Raw genomic sequence first — 20,252 nt, forward strand, 5'->3', positions numbered from 1 at the left:
GGATTTTCTTTTTAGGTAGTTAAATAAATTAATTTCTATAAATTTTTGAAGTTAAAAAACTTCCAAAGATTATCCTACACTGCAGAATGCACCAATAGTGTATAATGACATGATTTCAATAGTGAAATTGAAAGTATGAGATAAATATAATTATATGAATTACAAATACACATATATGACATGGATGAGAATTGTTTAAAATGAATTATTATTGGTAGGATTATTAAGGTGCATGAATATAGAACAATTGTCCCGAAACATTATACAACCATGAAGAGAAATATATAGCTTAATTTATATTCATCTTTGGAAGTTTTTTAACCTCAAAAATCTACAGAAATACATAATCCTGTTGTCGTTTTTGTATTATTTTTACGTTTATTCGTTCTTAATGGAAATCTCTGTACAAAGAAAAAAAGATCCCTTCCCTTGGGTGTCCATTATGCTGAAATTTTATTGTATTTTCCCATGTAATTTTTAAGCACATAATCATTCTAAATTTGCTTAGTTGGATTCCAGTTAACATAATCTGCTTAAACTGATCTAGTATTTTCTTTTTTTCTCACTATAATTATATCAGTGAGTGATTTATCATCCTTTCTTTTTTAAATAGTGTTGTACAATATCCATGAATATTATCAATTAAAACTACATGTTCTCTTATGTTTTTTGATGATCCTATTTTCAAAATTATTGACTTCAACAAATAATAAATAAATAAAAGTCTTATCGTGCTTAACTATTAACTTCTGCTTTAGTCCTCGGGCCTCCTTGATAGTCTTGCTATGAAAGGAAAAAAAAAAGGCATCTTTAGACAGTTAAAAAGGAAACTGATAAGGCTTGTAACCATGATTTGCTAGGATGGGAGCAATACAAAGCCTAATTGATATATAATAGCTATTGTTATAAGATTGCCTTTATCTAGTATTATCTTCTTAGTAATTCTTTCTTTACTACACACTACTTATCAGTTCATGTACCTCATTTTTCTATTCCTAAATCCACATCAATTGTACTGTATTGATTTGTATATTTTACTAAACTTGTTTTCCTTTTTCCAGGTTTGCAGGTTTAAAGAAGAATCAAATATTTCTTCTTGAAGTGCAGTAGATTTCAAACACCTCAGGGGAAGTCTTCGTTGATTGTACATATGAAGAATATTTCTCTCTTCTCCATGATCTGAAGTTGCACTTAAAAAATGAAAGTTATTCTTAATTGAGTTAAGTTTTATTAACCTGATTACGGTCGCCTTCTTCCATTGTTTCGCATTAAAATTCCAGTTATAAATAGCGCCAACAATTACTAACGGCGGCACCGATTAGACCTCTAGTAAAATCAAGTGATTTGTATAGAAAGTGCTTTGTATATATAGGAACGCAGAGTAATTTTTATATTATGTTCATCTGGCCTAATTATGGCTATTATTCTTGTTAACGATCAAAACTGTTTACATAAAAATGTGAACCGAATTTACATGATTCGTATATTTTAAGTTTTATATTATTGTAAATTGTCCTATAATCGACTTGTGATGATTGTTGTGGAGTTATTCTTGCCAGAGGTTAAAACATTAATTCTAATAACAAAACAAAACAATACTTAAACAATAATTGTGATGCTCATAATACCAACCCTTAGAAATTTTTGTAAGATGTAATGAAATACTAATAATAATATACTTTTGTATCCCGTGAGGAAGTGAAGGAAGACAATAAGGCATATCATTCGGTAATAGATTTCTAAAAAATTATTTTAAGTCCTAAATCTTTTTTGTACTTCCAAAACATTGTATCTTTTCTAATAATTCTTTTAATCTTTTGCACATAGAAAACTCCTAATTTTATTATTTATTTCGTAGTTGATATTTTGATGTACTTAATTGTATAACAATTGTTATTAATACTTATTGAAAGTTTGCTATTGATGTGATACCTATTTAACTTAGGTTGGATAGATCTCATTCTGTTGAAAATATAGAATCAAATTAAAAAGAATATTTTGTCTTGACTTTTTTCATTCATTGAGATGTGACTACTTCGCATATGAAGTATATTGTTCTTTTTATTTATTAATAAATTTAAGAACAATAATAGTTTTTATTAATGTATTTATATTCCTTAGTCAGAGCTAATTACCATCACGAAACAATAAATTAATTCTGATGTAAGTAGTATGTACAAATAAAATATGGCATTTTTTATCACTCATCATCCGTTCCTGAATAAATAGTTTTTATTGTTCCTTTACTTTTATATTTTATTTTAAATCAAAAGCTGTAATTAATCAGTTGAGGCAAAATGATAATTCTGAGTCAGATTTCTTCTACGTTCCTCACCTTTAGTAGAAATACTTTTAACCGGAACTAGTCCGTACCATAGCTCATGTGTGTGTTGGCCAATACACAGTAAAATATTGCACAGTAATGGAGTCGACACCAAAAAAATTACAACAGGAAACTAACTAGTAAAGTAGTTACTTAAACATTTTTTACTAGTTGATTGCATTTTGAAAAAGATATTTGTTTTTTTCTAATAAAAGAATGATCTATATAGTTTTCTAAATAAAATAATTTTTGGTATGCGTTATATGATAAAAAACTGAAATCAATAGTATTGTTATGTTATAGCTTTTGAGCAATATTTGTTTTAAAATTCTTAAGTAAACTAAAAAAAAGTATCCTTCCCCTATATTTTTTGATAAATATGTAATTTAAATTTTTTAGAATGTATTATTGTTTTAGAACGTTTAATTAATTTCATATCAATAATCTCATTTGCTGTTCTATGGCATTCTAATTTTGTTTGCTACTTTAGAATGGTTTTAGCCACTTGAGCACTAGTCAGGGCTGTAATGTGGGTAGATCATTATTAAGACATCAGAACATTAGACCTACCATATGGAGGTCAGGGCAGAAGTAAAGAGAGACTGGTCACTTGAGTGGAAGATAAGTTCTGTTCTAAAACATATTATAATAACAACTAATGATGGTTTACAAAAATGAATATTTTTTCTTACTCATAATTATTTAGGGTTATTGGGAGAACAGAGCTCATAAGAACTTAGTCCTGAAACTACTTATTCGTTATGAGCTATACACACCATGAATGAAGTAGTTATTTGCTTTTGCACTATTATAGAATCATTCTGATCACCAAGCATACTGACCAGAAGAAGATACAAGTTTAGTGGAAGCAACTGAGCATATGTGCTGGTTTTACCTACACGATATCCCCAAAAATATTACTAGCATACTTCAAAAAAGTATGTGTTAGTTAAGAATATTATAAGTATTTATACTTATTTATAAGTATTGTTTACTTATAAAGTAACAATTGTATTAATTAAGTATCAATAAATAAATATTTCATGGTGGTTATTATTCCTCTATATACCATCTTTAATAAAGAAGTAGGTGCACAGAAAAATTGAAACGAGAATTTTTTTTTTTAATATAAGAAAAGTGTCATACCTAGACATCTAGGGTTAGAGAGATTTATTTATCATTTCTTCCCCCACCAATGGGGAGAATAAACAATTTTTACAAAAATAAAGTATGTACTTTTTAAATAAAATATAATAAAACATATAAAGGAGGCAAATTACCATTTTTACTTAAAACCACAAACATCCTTTTCTGATTTAAAAAAATATATATATATTATAATAAAAGATATTCAAATAAAACATAAAAAGATAAAACCAATATTCACCTCTTTACTAACATAGTAATAGTTTTAGTTATTTATTTTACTCTTTTTAATTAAAATGAAGAAACCTAAGTTGTATGGTAATGTACAAAATATACAATGAAATTTCTAAAAAAACAGGTACCATATTTTAATTACTCCCATATAACTTTAAACATATTTTATTAAGTAACTATATATTGCTTATCAATTTCTATCAACAATTGTCTGTAAAGATAAATTACATAAAATAAATTTATGAAGAAAATTTTCTTGCTTTCAGCCTAGATAAGACTAAATCAGGATCCCGGTGTTTCAACCAACAATCTGTTCAGCAAATTGTAGTTTAAAAACTATTAATAATACAATAAATACTTATGTGTGCTACAGCATGCAGCATACTTACCAATCCATCATTGGATGTATAAACGCTAGTTATTTAGATAGATATATTTTTTTTTTCAACCATAACTAACTATAAAATAAATTTCAAATGTTATTAAGATACTATTTTGTTTCCTTAACAAGAAACATAGTTACATTACATTTTTCCTCCATTGATCCATATATATTCAAGTCCATTACACTAATTCAATTTAAATTATCAATAACTAGAGATTTGGAAATTAATAAGAAATAAAATAGCCATAGGAGAACAGTTAAAAAGAAATAAATAAGTTGAAAACTAATGAATAAATAAAAAAAAACAATAAATTAGTTAACAGAAATGAAAGAATAAATATTTTAATGAAGTTACGATAGATAGATTTAGTCCTAATTTTTTGTTTTTAAAGAGAGATAATATGAACAATAGAACATAAGTTTTAGGATCTCCATATGCTCACTCAGTCATTTTTCTATTATGAAATATGAGAGCTTATGAATTTAACATAATAAGAAAAAAAAAAAACTTAATTTCATTCATTATGAAGGAAAAAACAACATAATTTTCTCTTTTTTTAAGTATAATAGTCAATATAAACCAGCTAGCCAAGTTGTCCATTGGATAATTTTTGATTTATCAAATTCACGAATAAAAAACAATGCAATGGTGAATAGAACGTAATATGTGACCTACAGAATTAAAAAGAACTGGTTCAATATTCAAATTCAAAGTTCAAATAAACAGAAAAACGAAAATAATTGGGTATAGATTAGTTTGGTTTCAAAAACTGTTTATAGATAGCAGCACAAATCAAGAAAGCAGAAATATTAGTTTTAAATAGCGCCACGAGAGGCCAGCACCATCCAGGCAGAGCTTTCGTTGTTAAATTCAGCTCAAAAAATTTTGTTTTGTATTAGGACAGTAGAAGGCTGCAGGAGCTATAAACTCAGTGTTGATACCAAATACGATAGTTCCAGTAAACGCCGAAAGAGTGCAGCACTAGTGTGCCATCCTTCTTACTTAGCTCCTGCAAACTTCTAATCTCCTAATACAAAATAAAATTTTTCGAGCTGAAATTCAATGGTGAAATCCTTGTCTGGGAAGTGCTGGCCTCTTGTGGCCATAACTAGAACTATTATAATTTCCTGCTTCCTTGATTTGTGCTGCTATCTTTTGGCAGTTATTTAAACTATTGTTTTAACTTACGAAATATTATTTTAAACACCTAATCATCATTTTTTAGTATATAAATATTCCGAACTAATTGATAAAGCGTAGAATGATATATTTTGTACATTTGTACCCAAAATTTAGTTATTCATTTTGAATTGAAGTATTATATCGTTTTTAAAGCAGATTTATTGTAATTTAATTATCTCTAAATTGTTTTGTTACTTACTGTGAAATAAAATACAAAATAATGAAATGTAAAACAATAAATATATTTTGTAAAAGGAAATGTGCTGAATAATGGAATTTCATCATATGTTGTGAGAGAGGAGACAGAAAAAATATCATATAAATATTTTATGAATATAATGGTTCTAGTTTTTTTTTACTATGGACAGTTCCATCTATCTATGGGTGTTGAGCACTGTCTCATAGGACCTTCCTAAAAGTTCAAATAAAGCGTGACTTTAATTCTCAGTTAACTAATATGTTATAAATAAATTTCATTATTGTTATTTTTTGTTTTGTTTTTTGGTGAGGGTCTCAAAAATAAATCTGTTAATCCACCCCATATCTTAAATGGTCTTGATATGCCATTGGGTGTACATAGTCATTATAAACACTAGCTATATGTATTACACATTTCAATAAAGTTAAAACATTTCATGCTTGTTCAATTTCCCATTATGGATTAAACATAGTATAGTTAATAAACAATAATATACTTACAAGGATATTCTATTACATGAAGTAAAAAAAAATCAGTTATAGAAGAGTTTTAGGTGAAGGAATACTAATATAAATAAATTGTTATAATTTAAATTAATTTATTTAGACACTATAATATACATTAATATAAATTTATTTATTTATACACAATAATATACATTAATATAAATACATTTTAACAATGTTTCGGCACATAAGCTATCTTCAGGAATATCATTTATGTTCCAGATCTGTTCATTCATCTTTAATATTATAATTTTAAAAATGTATCAACTGCACTTGTCTGTTCATTCTGATCATACATCCTGAATTGAAATATTATTTTGTTTAGGACTCATATATTGAAACATTAATGTTTCACCTGAAACATGATATTCCTAAAGTTATTCGCCCAAACTTCATTGATATAAATGTGATAAGTATATTATTTGTGAAGTTGTAACAGTCATTATTAATTAAAAAATATTTTCTAATGTTTATTATTTATTTAATACTAATATTACTGCTTTCTGAAAATCAGACTTGAAAAGCTGGCGACATCAATAAATTCTTCTAATGACTACTTTTAACAACACAACAATAACTATTAACTATCTATACGAAAATCTCATTTAAATAAGTTCAATCCATAGAACAATAGGTGGGTTTATCAGACCCACAATTATTTGTCTACTCATTATAATATTATAAACCTATGATACAATGCATTTATTACAATCCTAATTTATTTGTTTGGAAATGGATTATAGAAATTTAACAAAAAATAAATTACTTCCAAATGCTGTTGCTCTGTAGATTAAGCTGATTCAGGTTACCTAAGAAAAATATGCATCTTTCTGTCAATGCTTAAATTTATATTATTTACTTATTAATTGGTCATTAACAAACAATTATATATATTTATAAGTGTTGCATTATGAAACTAAGCAGAAATTTTAATTAAAATAACATAATTCTTGAAGCACTACAGATGAATTATCAATGATTAAGCTTAGTGAAAATTTGTCTTTCTAATATATTCTAATGTTAAATATTAATTTAAGGTGATAGTGGAGATATTGACTGTACAAGTAATCAGCAAGGGATTGGTTCAAATTATGATTATACAAATAATGTATTAACGTCTAGTTTCACATCTGGTTTTAATATTTAATTTGAAGAAATATCCCTTTCATTAATTTTCTGTTGATTAATGTTATATACATTGACCTGCCTAATCTTTTCAAGATATTAAGATATAAAAAAGAAATTCAATTATTAAACTTAATAAATTGATAGTGTATTTTTATTTTATTTTGTTATTTTTTAATGGATTATTTTATGGATGGTACATACAGAAAATTACATGAAAACACAAACCATTTTATTATTACAAACTAAATATTTTTTCAGATCAAAATAACATCAGAAATTAAATTCAATTTATGTCAATACAAAAATACATCCATATCTTTTCTTTAAAAAATAAGTAATTATTGATAGTATTTTAAATGAAAAACCTCTTCTATTCAACTTTAATTAGTTTTGCTCCTTACCATTTCAAGTAGAAGTCTGTAGGTGTTGCTACAAAAATGTGTTTGAAGGAGTAAAATTATAAATTTTAATATAATTTTGACTTATAATTTTTAAAAATTTACCAAATATTTTAATTTTTTCAACTCTTTTGGGTACTGGCTTTTCATTTACCTATTGTGAATGTTGACATTTGACAACAATAGTTTTGTTTCCCATTCCACAACATTAATATTGGTAAAATCCTAATTTTTGAACTTCAGAAGTATCAGTATTGGTTTTAAATTTTAGTAACTGTTTGAATAACTATTTTAATCCAAGCCTCACAGTTCAACCCAGAGGAGATTCAACTACAGAGATGCCTTTAAGTATGAATAATGTTTATATTTTTTAGCATATTATTTTGATAATTTTTAAAAATGCTTTGTTTTAATTAATTAATAGGATTGAACATTTGTATAAAAATGTACAATCCAGAAATATGAAATCTACTGTTATGCATAAAAAATTGCATATTGTAATACATTTTTCATAATGTAATTTAAATCTTTCAACATATCTACTCTTTAGTGGTATTTGTTTTACATTTCTTATAATGATTGTAACTATTATTAAATTTATTTATTATAATAGATTTTATTATACAGCATAGTGGGAAGAGGAAAATGAAAATAACTTTGATCCTAGAATATAATAGAATAGAAAATTTAAAAATATGTAATTGTTACTTTACAGTATATATAATATATAGATAATTGTCACATGAAATAGATATTTCTTCAAGTATAAATAAAAATTGTTTACATGGGTGCGACAGATTGCTAATTGGTAGTTGAAGAAGTAACTTGTTTTTAAAATATACTATAAAGTTGGAATTACAGATATACATGGTTACAGAATATCACAAATAGGTAGCATAAATAATGAATTATTAGCTAAAGGGAACAGTTCTGTGAGAGTGGATATGCAAGATGACAGGCTGGGTTCTGGTATTCAAAGAGTGGGCAAAGAAACACAGGATGAGTGAATTTAGAATATCAAAAGGATTTTTGGATCTAAGTGATAGGGAAGAGAAATATAGCTAAGCAGTAATGCTACTGGAAAACAGACTAAAACCAACTTAGCTCTGGATATCTACTGAAGAAATGAGAGAGCTCGGAAACCCTGAAAAATAATATAATGGAATAATTCATTAGCGTCTTCAGTCTTATGCATTCTATGTAAAAAGATTAACATAATTCAATGAATAACTAATTGGAGAATATTTCTCACAACAATACCCAAAAAAAATTTATTTAAAACTATGCATTTACATTACATTTATTTCTTTTATGTTTTGGGGATTGATCTCTCTCTTCAGCACTAAAAATCAATGATTCTACACATACAAATTATTCCAGTTCAATGTTTTGATAATTTAGGTCTGTAAGAGCTTAAAAGCCTTGAATAAAACGTTTTATAGACTAAACCTTGCTATGAGCTTTCTTTCTAAGACTGAAAAAAAACATCAAAAGATATATATTTAAATCTGTGACAACCTCTCTTAGTCTTAAGTAACAGGAGAAGGAATATTAGAAAATAACTGAGTAGTGTGAATTAAAAATGACTTTAATTCCAGAATATAATATTTCCAAACAATGACAATTATGTTATACATTTTAATGTTAACATTTATTTAAGTTATACATTTTCTGGCTACATTTAAAACTAAGTTCTTATTACTTTATAGTATATACAATAAATAAATAATTGTAATAAGAAATTCATATTTCTTTAAGCGTAAATAAAAATTGTTTACAATATAGCCTGCAAATTAAGTTGGAATTTAATAGAAAATAGATAAAGGTTTTTATTTTTATTCCTTTATCACATTGTTTTAATGTTTATTTAAACCAACATTTTCTTTGATAAAAGCTTGATTTTATAATTTAAAAAATTCCTAATATAAGGAAATTTTTAACTGATGTTAGGCATCTCTCTTGGTCTCAAAGATGTTTATTCATTGACAGAGTTTATAAATTGAAAATGTTTTTTTATAAAATAGGGCGATTATAGCCAATGCAGCGCTACCTTTTGGTTAAAACAAAAACCACTATTTTGTTTTAATGTGCCACTAGGTGGCGCTAACGTATATTTGCTCATGTATAGCCCTTAATTTTCCTCTTCTTTTTATTAATCATAAAACTATAACAAATTCAGTTTATCTTACAATAATGGATCAAAATTTTTTCTTTTTCAATATACTGCAATATTAGATGTACTGACGTTAAAATATTGATAAAATTTATCGGGTTAAAAATAAATTGATTTCCTCAGAACTAACGTATGTAGAATTTAAATTGAATATTGAAACCCCTCCTCCATGCACCAAAGTATTTAGTTTCACTTTCCTCTTTAACATTACTGTGTTATTATGAATCATATTGGTTCCAAGTTTTATATAACATTAGAGTATTTTACGTAAATCTCGTTTGTCACATCTTCCTTTAGTGAGTTCACCTGCAGATTCATAGGACATTTTTGAATGATGTATGTCGAAGGGGTCGCCTCTTTTTGTGTATTTCTTATCTTAGGAGATTATGGATGGTTCTAAAAAAAAACCTTCATTATCTAAGCCAAAATTTGGAGCGAGTGAAACACATTTCCATAAATTCACCAAATTGTTATTTGGTTAGCTTAGATCATACAAACAATTTATAAATAACAGCATGCAAAATAGAGCTTGAATCACATTTTTTGTGGAATGTCAGCATGAGTTATTTTTTTCTTGTTATTTATTTACTTAAAAACCAAATTAGCATTATTTGCATAATGGATTATATGTACTCGTTTTTAATAATTATTTAAAATACAATATTCTAATAATAATTCTAAGAACTAGATCGGATTTTTTGGTTTTTAAGTTGCGAATTTTTTTTTGTAATATACAAAATTACAGAAATATATTACGTAAATATTTTGGTTCACAGGTGTATTATATTCTTGTACGCATTATTATTATATTAGCCATAAATAGATTTAAAAAATAAAAACCAGAGTTGATATTCGTTTGTTGAACAAACTCAAGAATGTTGTAAATAATAAGTTGTAAAAACATTACAATTATATGCACAGTTGAATCCTTATCATTCTTTTCTTATCGTTCACTCTGTTATCAATTCCATGGTCACGGCTTTTTCGAAAATTAAAACCATTTCTATCTGTTAAAAAAGGTTTTCAATTTTGTTCGTAAACTAGCCCGCAGTGCTTGAAGGTATATTTATTATGAGGTAGATATTCCGAATTAATTCTTTCTTTTTTTTTTTTTAGATTTATCTACATAATTCAATGAATTACTCCTTATAAGAGTAATACATAACTGATTCAAAAATAAAAAAATTATAAATTATAGTAAGGATTGAAAGACAATTCTATTAAATTTTTAAGTGTTTTAACTTTAATTCTTGACATTATAAATTAAAATAAACCTTTAATTCTTCGAAATGTTTGAATAAAAAATTAATCAATGGCTGTTATTGTTTTAAAGATATTCATTTCGCAAAATAAATGCCTTTATAAAGTGAAAAGGCGTTAATTTAAGTGTTATTAAAAATTAGGAGAACTGAATAAACTTAATTTTTCATCAAGAATAATATTGTCCACGCAATAACAATTAACCCCCCCCCCCCCTAAAAATATCTCTTAATTATTGATTGTGAATCTTAATATTTTACTTAATTTTAGAAAGAAATTAACAGTTATTACATGAACCAATGGTAACTTAATAAAATGTTCCTCTGAAATGATTATTCTTGTAAATAGTAATCTAAAATAATTTTTACATGTATGTATGTACATAGAATGTATCATTAAACGATATTTAACTAAAATTGTAATAATTGATATACAAATTGACAAAACTGTTCAATGATGTTCTTAAAAGTTATGATATTAGTGGCCGATTTAGCCGAAACGTTGAACATTTAATATAAATTCATTTTGATGAATTTTTTTTATAATTGAATAAAACAACTAGTTTGGAAAGTGATAGTAAAATAAATATACAAATTAAATGTTTAGTTTACACTCTTTTCAAAAATGTATATAAAAATCTTTGAAAGATAAAGTAATGGATGGTTATCATAATTGTATTTTTTTTTCAAATATTAGTAAGAAAGGAAACAGGTGTTGCAGTAACAACATATTGGGGAAAGAAGTCAAGATTTAGAATTTCGCAAAAAATTTGATAAGAATTCCCACAAGAGGTCTCGGAAGTATTATCTAAAATTTATCTTTTCCCTAACAACTTTTGAAAAACTGGCCTCTTTATAAAGCATTTATAAGTAATTTGAAGTATTATTACTCTTTGAAAAATATTTTACCACAAATTTCGCAGTTTAGAGTGGTTTCTCAAATCTTAGATTTACCAAATTTTACGATTTTCTAATCATTGGTGGAGTATCACCCTCTTCCCTAACGACTTCCTTGAGAGAAACTAAAGGGAGTAAGATGAACTTTGATCAACATTCTGAATGCAGATCCGATTACGAAACATGGACGGGAAAGTCTTGACGTTACTGATAAGAAATAACTATTCCCATCACGCCGTCGGAAAGAATGAAACTTGAATACTTATAGTTCAGATACAGTACAAAATGAACTGTCAATATGTTTCAAAGAGCTCTTGGAACCTCAAATATAAAGAAATGAAACTAATAACCAGAATTTGTTGTGTAAGATGAGTAGAAATTTACTCACAGTAAATTTTCTGTTTAAAGGGGGAAAATAAAACACTTTTTAGAAAATCATATTTTGTACTTGACTTTTTTCGATGAGAAAGCTTTAGTATATTTATATTCTTGATTATTTTGTAGGAAGTTTATTTATTCTTAATGTATTTTTGAAAAGGATTATATTATTATGAAAATTTTGGAAAGGAAATGGATAAAATTTACCATAAATAACAGGAATAACATTACCAGAAAAGGGGACTCCCCAAAAAAGTTGTAAAATTAAATATAGAGTATTAGATAATAATCTAAAGGAATTTTAATATGTTACTATATATAATATGATTATATCTTTGAGAACCTGACACTTACGCTAATTTTGTTTTACGTGGCCATACTAATGAGTTTAGTGGCAATCCTCCTCCCCCCAATACAATAAATAAAGAAAAAGAAGTAAAAGTTCGAAAATTCTCTATTGGTTGAAATCTTTTTACAGAACGGGAAGGAAAACTTGAATGTAGAAGACTTATATAACTAACTCGTTTTATTTTTTTTATATATATTTTTTAATATTATTGATGTTTATCAGATCAGTACGAACAGAGTCCTGTTTCTCTTATTTTTAGGAATTTATTTATTGAGTTAAAATTCATTTAGTTTCCTTTGAAATTACTAAATATGTTATCAATCTTTAACTAGTCCTTCAATCATTAATAGAAAGGAATTTCGTGAATTTGTTGTACCTGTTTCTTTCTGAATAATTTTAATAAGACAAGTTGTTAATGATTAACGATTTTTAATAGATTAAAACAAGTTAATATTAATTAATCATTTTTAATTCTTTTTGAAACTTATTAATTAACTGTATTATATATTTCGATCTTGAAGGACTCGACAAAAAATAAAAGTTAAAATCCAAGGCACTACACTATCTTTAAAAAAAAAAATATTCCCATAAATTACTTATCAATCAACTCACTGGCAAACAAAATTGGTATTTTTATTTTGAAGTTTAATAAACAGATCCGTGGCACTTTCTTGATTACCTTTGAGATAATAGTTACTACACACTATCCCCATTTATATTTAGTACCCTTTTAGCCAAATGAAATAACTCAAATAACAACTAATGGGGTTGTAAAGCTTAAATCAGACTGAGCAAAATGGGCTATTGATTTAGAATTTTATTTTCTAATTACCGCATTGTTATAAACTTCTAAGGAAAGAAATTGAAAAGTAAAATTTTTGAACAAATAATAAAAATCATTCCTATCTAATATCAATTCGATCGTAGCAGTTACCCACTCTAGTAACATTTTGAGATCTTAAAAAACTTAGCACGAAAAACCAAAACAAAAATATCAGGTATTCGTATTGTTATAGATATCGTATCATTGCTTAAATAATGGTACATCTGACAAAAAAAGAAATATTTTATTTTAGATTTGAGGTATTTTATAGATTTTACGTAGACTGTGGTTATTTTTTGACAATCCTACTAACTTTGGGATAGTCTACAGGCGGATCTCCTTAGAGAAAACATTTTTTCTTTTTTCAGACACTATTCAAGCAAAGAGGCAACATCAATAAAAATACGAATACCTAGTATTATGTTTGTCATCAGCTAGATATATATTTTTTTTTTACCTGCCAGCCACTATATCTCTTCGAAATTAAATTAGTAGTAAATTCGCCAAGTTGGGCCAACCGTTGGAAAGCAGATGAAATAAAGCGACTTTGGTTTATTTTGCTTTGGCTACTATGATCGCCTAGCGAAGTTACGAAGGAATATATTCCAAAACGAATGCTGTCCTATAGGAAATTAATCGTAGATTCTGAAAATGGTAACAAAATTTGAGAAATCAAACAGTTATATTAGTGAAAATTTGATTTTAAAGGAAAAAACGTGATATTCGTATAAAATCTTTGACATAACAAGGCGAGGGTGCACTGAACTAAATTTTTGGTACACTACCTCTTTATTAATTTTTAACACTACTCCCCTTCCCCCCGGAAATGTCTGTATGGGATGAATAGAGAGGTCCAACTCCAATTTTGACCAAAACAAAAAGTGACATAAGTCCAAAAATTGAAGTAACAGAATTATTTTATTCATCGCCTATACATTTACTTTTATAATAATGAGTATTTTTAATTAATCAAATTTTATAAAGGACGTGGTTGATTTATGCTGAAGTGGAATTATTTCATGTTTGTTTTGTAACAGGTGAGCATTGGGGACATAACCTTGGTGTTACCTCAGTCCAGTATCTGTTAACCATTGTTTGTTTTCATTCTAGTTCTGTTAATTTATCAACATCTCCAATGGTAGTCAAAGTACCTTTGTCTCCACGAAAATCTGCAAAATTCATATCAGAACGTGCGAAACATGTCACTATACACCCTGAAGGGATAAGCAAATTGGCAAAAGACGTAATTATGTTTTCTTTTTTGTGACATGAATTTTTTAACGCTTTATGGGGTGTTGGAAACTAATTTCAGTTTATGTTGTGTTAGATATTAAAACAGTTACGAGAAGAAAATATAAGGATTTCAAGCCCTGCAGAATTGGAGACATTTCCTGCAGATTTAACTGAGAAAGATGCCATTAACTTGGTATTTGTTATAGATACCTTAAACTTTTGTTTTTGGATACCGAAAGGTGCAGGTCCAGAAAACCCCAATCCACCAAAATGGGAAGTAACGTTTCGCAATCAGACATATACAGGGTATTTTGCGTTGTGTGCAGCAATTGGGAAGGCACTTGATGTAAGTCCCTACAACTTTATATTTCAATATGTTTCAAACAATTTATTTAATGATTTAAAAAAAAATAATAAGTCAGTGTACATGTCCTTATACCTAGTATTAACCTTTGTACTTTTGATGTAAAAGCGAAAATGTTTTCTTTCAGAATGGAAAATGTATGCATAATCCTGACTTTTATTCCAAAATTACTCTTAAAGAGCTTAAAGATATACTGAAGGGTAATAATTCAGTCGATATTCCCCTTTTGACTGAGAGATTGAATTGTCTTCATGAAGTTGGGAAAATATTGATTGATAAATTTGATGGTATTATCCACGTTGTATGAATATTGAAGTTATCAATGTATTATTCATGTTCGATGTTAATTATTTTGTCTTGATTTGAAGTGAACCTTGGATTAATGCTATTCATAATTATTTGTCTCAACTATTTTAGGTTACTTTATTAATTGCATTAAGAAATGTAACAAAAATGCTCAAAGTCTCTTGCGATTGATAACATCTGAATTTCCATGTTTCAATGATATAGCAGCTTATAAAGGAGAATCAGGTTTTTTAGTTGTTTTATTTACATTTTGGTTGTAATGTTCTGATGCCCAATATAATCATCGTTTTGGTCTTTAGTTTCATTTCATAAAAGAGCGCAGATACTGGTTGCTGATGTATGGTCGCTATATTATGGGGAAGGTATCAGCGAATTTGAAGATATTGATACTATAACAATGTTTGCTGATTACAGGTCAGATTGTACATAAAATGTGTTCTTGTATTTTAATTTTTCATTTCATTGTTTTTGCAAAAATAAATTGTTATCACTGTCCATAGGGTACCTCAGGTTTTAGTTCTCTTCGAAACTATGTCATACAGTGAAGAATTAATGAATGTCCTTAGAGAAGGTAAATATTAATGTCTATTTTTTCTTTTCTTTATTTTTCATTGATATTAAATTTAATATTGTATATATTGGAAGATTTATTATATTTTAAAACCAAATCATGACCATTGTCCATAAAAATTCTCATATGTGGCTAATTATTAAATGATATCGTTTAACACACAATATGTGATAAAACTTTATTGATTTATGGTAATCCATTATTAAGCTTTTAAAGTAAATTTTGTTTTGATCAATAATTTTTTAGGCTTGCCTTAATTATCTGCATTTCTATGAGATAATTATATTTCACGCTAATAATTTTGACTCGGTTCCTTAGTTGCAACGCGCTTTAATGTTTATATACTTGTAAAGTTTTTAATCCAATTATTAACTGTTAATTCTTGTATTCTTTTTCATTGAATGTCAAATTGATTACAACCTTGATACTTTAGGAATTTCCAATGATTTTAATGTCTGAAGTTCATGGAATTTGTAGAAAGGCATATGGAAAAGTTGCCAAACATATTGATATATTTTACTATTTGTTTCATGATAGAACAAGAAATGACAAGCGGGTGTGAAATGGAAGCCGAGATCCGTGGTTGCTCTATAGAAGTAGTAGAACGATTGAAGGAAGAAGTTGAACGGCTGATGGTGGAGGAGGGAGACGAGGGCTTCGTTTGTAACTCTATCCTCATCGATAACTACCTGTGGTCCTATCGAAGAGCGCATGCCCTTTCCCTTACTCACATACCTTTCCACAGGGTCCCTTCCCTATACTACTGATGTCTTCATCACACTCTTTCAGTTTTCCTCAGTACAGCATCTTGCTTTAGCTACCATGTTTTATTTTAGAGTATATTAATATTATCAAATTGTTAGTGAATGTACAAACTGTAAAATTTACCAGTTATTTGGTTTAACTTCCATAAACATCGCCCTGTTTCTTTGAATTTGCTTAAAATAATTTTGGAGGGCCTTTACCTCTCCTATATTAGCATTAGCCACCATCTAACCTGCTTATATACTATCTTCATGTATAAGTTATTGAATTGTTGATAGTTTTATTATTTACCTTGGTTGCAGTTTTTTGAAATGTTATCTTTGAGAAGGTGTGATTGTTGTTTGTTTTAAATGTTCTCTTGTAAAATTTTTCTCCGTTCACAAAATACAACCAATTGAAGTGAAGGTTAATGTTTTTAAAATAAGCAGTAAATTAAGTGTGAGATAGGATACATGAATTCAAAACAAAGCCTACATGACAGCATTTGTAATTTTGTTTATATAGTATTTATTTATAGAAAAAGTACCTTTTTATTTTTCTAATAATTGAATATCTTGTTAAAAATCATTTTATGTTGTAAAATTTAATTTTAAAAATATTTTTGTTGTTTTAATAATTTTAATCACTTAGAGGGGGAAAATACCAAATAGGTTTAAACTGTTAATTAAGAATATGTGTTATTTTGTATAAAATTAATTAAATTTTGAAAATTTAGTCTTGTTTTATATAATATTTATTAAGTTTTTATAATTTATTTTAAAAGTTGCTATATGCTTTTATCCATGGTATGATTAGCCTTAATAATCATTTAAAACATAATAATTTTCAAAATTATATCTTCATGAAAACAATTACTTTTGTCAAGAGAAATATGAACGCTCTGAAAATTTTTGTGGAAATAAACATGAATGAAATGTAAAATGAATAAGCCCACTTATTGCTCTAATTTCAGTCATTAATGATTGAGGTATAATAGTATAATTTAATAGAAAATAAAATCTCTTTTTTAAAGGGTTGGAAAATGAAAATAGATCAATATATATATTTTTTTTTAGTTAATTTTTTAATTCACATTTTGATTCAACATGTACATTAAATATATAAACCCCAAAACTATTTCATCATGAACTGTGGATCTTTGAAATGGTTTCTTCTCTCTTAAACTTTCAAATCATACAGTTAGTAAAACTTGACCAAATAACCTTTTGAATCAATTGTAAAATATTACTTTTAAAATTCAGTATTTAATTTAAAATATATCTTTTCAAAATAATTCTAATTTCAGCTCAGATTATAACAAATGATTCTTTATTATTATTATTATTTTAAATTATTTTTTTTAATTGTCTACTAGTTTGATTTGTCCATAAACAGTACTTAAATCTTTGGAAATGATAGGATTGGTACTAAGATTGATTGTTCAGAAAAATATTATATTTTTATTATGCATTACATTCAGCCACAGATAAACAAACAAAAATAATAATGAATAAATAAACTTTATTTTGATATAATCAATGTTTTTTTTATTAACAAATTATATAATAAAATGTTAATAAATAAATAATAATATATAGTCATAGAACAAATTTTCAGATTTTTTTCCTATAAGACTAAAAAAAGTATAAAGATATTTTATATTTCAGCGTTTTCATACTATTTTTCCCTTAAGAGCTTTAATAAATTATTAATAGAAAGGATTTATTCTCCTTTTGTTTTGATTTAATGTATCTGGATCTTATGAATGTTATAAAATTTTGTACATAAAACACTCGATGACATCTTCACAAATTTAAAGATACCAGAAATGTAAGTGCATATACCTCAAGGTTTATCTAAAGAAATTATCACTTTTTTTTGTGGCTGAGTGCTTACATTTCTTTGAAACAGTTCAGTGTAAAGTGTATATATTTCATGTCCAAATTTTATCCTAACATGTAATTTGTATTATTTATAGTTTTAATTTAATTTTAAAACAGAAAAGTAAACCTTACCTCATTGTGGTTAATGATGATTTTTTTTATTGTACATATTGTTTTTGTGATAATAAAGTATTTTGTGCCTTTAGAATAAAAATGTATGTATTTTTATTCCTGAGCGGGGTAGCTCATTGAGTAAGGCGCTTTGCTACTAACTCCATAGACCCGGATTCAAATCCAGCTGTGATAGATAATTATTTATTCTGTTACTGTTGCCATGAGCCAACTCCGTGAGTTTGTGGACCTTCCTAAGGCCAACCCAGCCTCTACTACGTGTGGGTACCTTTAATTGGGGAAAATGTGGCGGTCAAATTGTTGTTCAAGAAACAGTGCTTCCTTATTGTTATGGCGGGTAGGGATTCAAAAGGATCCTTTACTAGCCCAACTGTGAAAAGGAAGAAATGAATAGCCAAATTTTGATATTTTTTTAATATTTAAATAAGTGAACATAATAAAAGGAACACAAAATATATAAAAATGTACAAACTAGAAAAAAAAAGAAGAAGGAAGCAAACTTAAAACTATTACAAAAATTATATGAATTAAACAAAAGACAGAAGAAAAAAAATCTTATATCACGGGTGATTGATGGGGCCCTGGTTGTGGTTGTTGTCTTGAGTGGATGTTCTCGTGGAGGTAGATTGACAAAAGGACGTACGTCTGGCCGCCTTGTCCTCTTGGAGGATGAACCAAAGTAGTTCGCCCGCCCGCCTTGCAGTGCATAGTGAGGAGACAATGGAGACGATTTGTGTGTGCACACTGAGACTGTAAGAAGTCATTTGTCGATTTTCAGTATAAAAAACAATAGAGAGTAGTTGTTTTGTTGTTTGACGTTTTAAAAATCATACGTTCATGTAATCGATTTGTGGACCATATGTTGGCCGCAATACTTACAACGTTCTGAGCCACTGAAACCATTGATTGTAGCAGGTCACATCATTATTACTCTTTAAGCCACAAGACCCTGATGATTGCAAGAAGTGGTTGGAGGAGACAAAGACCTGTAACCAGCTTGTATATCCAGCAAACAAAAAGTTTTCTGGATCATTTGGAATTTATAACTTTAAAGGTTTCATTGAAGAAATAAAATATTTACTTGTGGGATATCAAAAATTTATTCAATGAAATAAGACGAACATTTACTTTATTTCAGTTATCAAAAAAATTAAATAACTTTATTCCTCTTTTTAAAAAACTTTTTAAAAATTATTGCTACTATCAATACTAGATGATCCAAGTGCATCAACCTGGTGCTGGGTCCTGGTCTCATGTACCAGCTTCTGCCAATTGCCTATCTTGTATCACATCTGATTTCTGACTTCAACAATTTTCACAGCATCGTGAGGACTACATCATCAGCCCATCTCAACTTAGGTCATGATGCCTTGCTCTGCCAACAGTTATTTCAGTATCTGTGTATCAGTATACTTTTACAGGGCCATCTTAGTCATCTTATTTTCATGATATGAACACATCCATTTCTTGTTACAGTTCATGGTTGTCTTTATTGAATCATGTATGCCGCCAGCCCTGGTCTCATTTGTTTTTTAGATAGATTTTTTTTATTAGAAGCAATCTCATCTTAAAGACCAAAATTAAGTTTTTTTCATGAAGTACCTATAGCTAGGCATCATATTTTTTGTCTAAAATAAC

General features: G+C 27.3%; 2 protein-coding genes across 5 annotated transcripts in view; both read left to right on the forward strand.

Annotated features, from left to right (window-relative positions):
- Kat60 (Katanin 60) overlaps nucleotides 1-2,210 on the forward strand; it is a 208,847-nt gene extending 206,637 nt beyond the window's left edge. For all 4 annotated transcript variants that reach the window (XM_014425920.3, XM_014425923.3, XM_014425922.3 and 1 more), the window contains one exon: nucleotides 1,062-2,210. The gene's annotated coding sequence lies outside the window, so the exon portion shown is untranslated. The remainder of the gene's footprint in view (nucleotides 1-1,061) is intronic.
- An 8,473-nt stretch (nucleotides 2,211-10,683) lies between these two features.
- On the forward strand, nucleotides 10,684-18,578 carry LOC106684075 (queuosine 5'-phosphate N-glycosylase/hydrolase). The gene is made up of 8 exons (XM_014425930.2): nucleotides 10,684-10,751; nucleotides 14,492-14,624; nucleotides 14,709-14,960; nucleotides 15,106-15,265; nucleotides 15,396-15,509; nucleotides 15,584-15,698; nucleotides 15,785-15,855; nucleotides 16,393-18,578. The coding sequence occupies exons 1-8, from the start codon at nucleotides 10,747-10,749 to the stop codon at nucleotides 16,620-16,622; spliced, it is 1,080 nt and encodes a 359-aa protein (XP_014281416.1). The 5' UTR covers nucleotides 10,684-10,746; the 3' UTR covers nucleotides 16,623-18,578.
- Nucleotides 18,579-20,252: the final 1,674 nt, after the last annotated feature.

The sequence above is a fragment of the Halyomorpha halys genome, unplaced genomic scaffold, assembly GCF_000696795.3.
Source record: "Halyomorpha halys isolate HHAL.00 unplaced genomic scaffold, Hhal_1.1 Scaffold541.1, whole genome shotgun sequence".
Classification (NCBI taxonomy): Eukaryota; Metazoa; Arthropoda; class Insecta; order Hemiptera; family Pentatomidae; genus Halyomorpha; species Halyomorpha halys.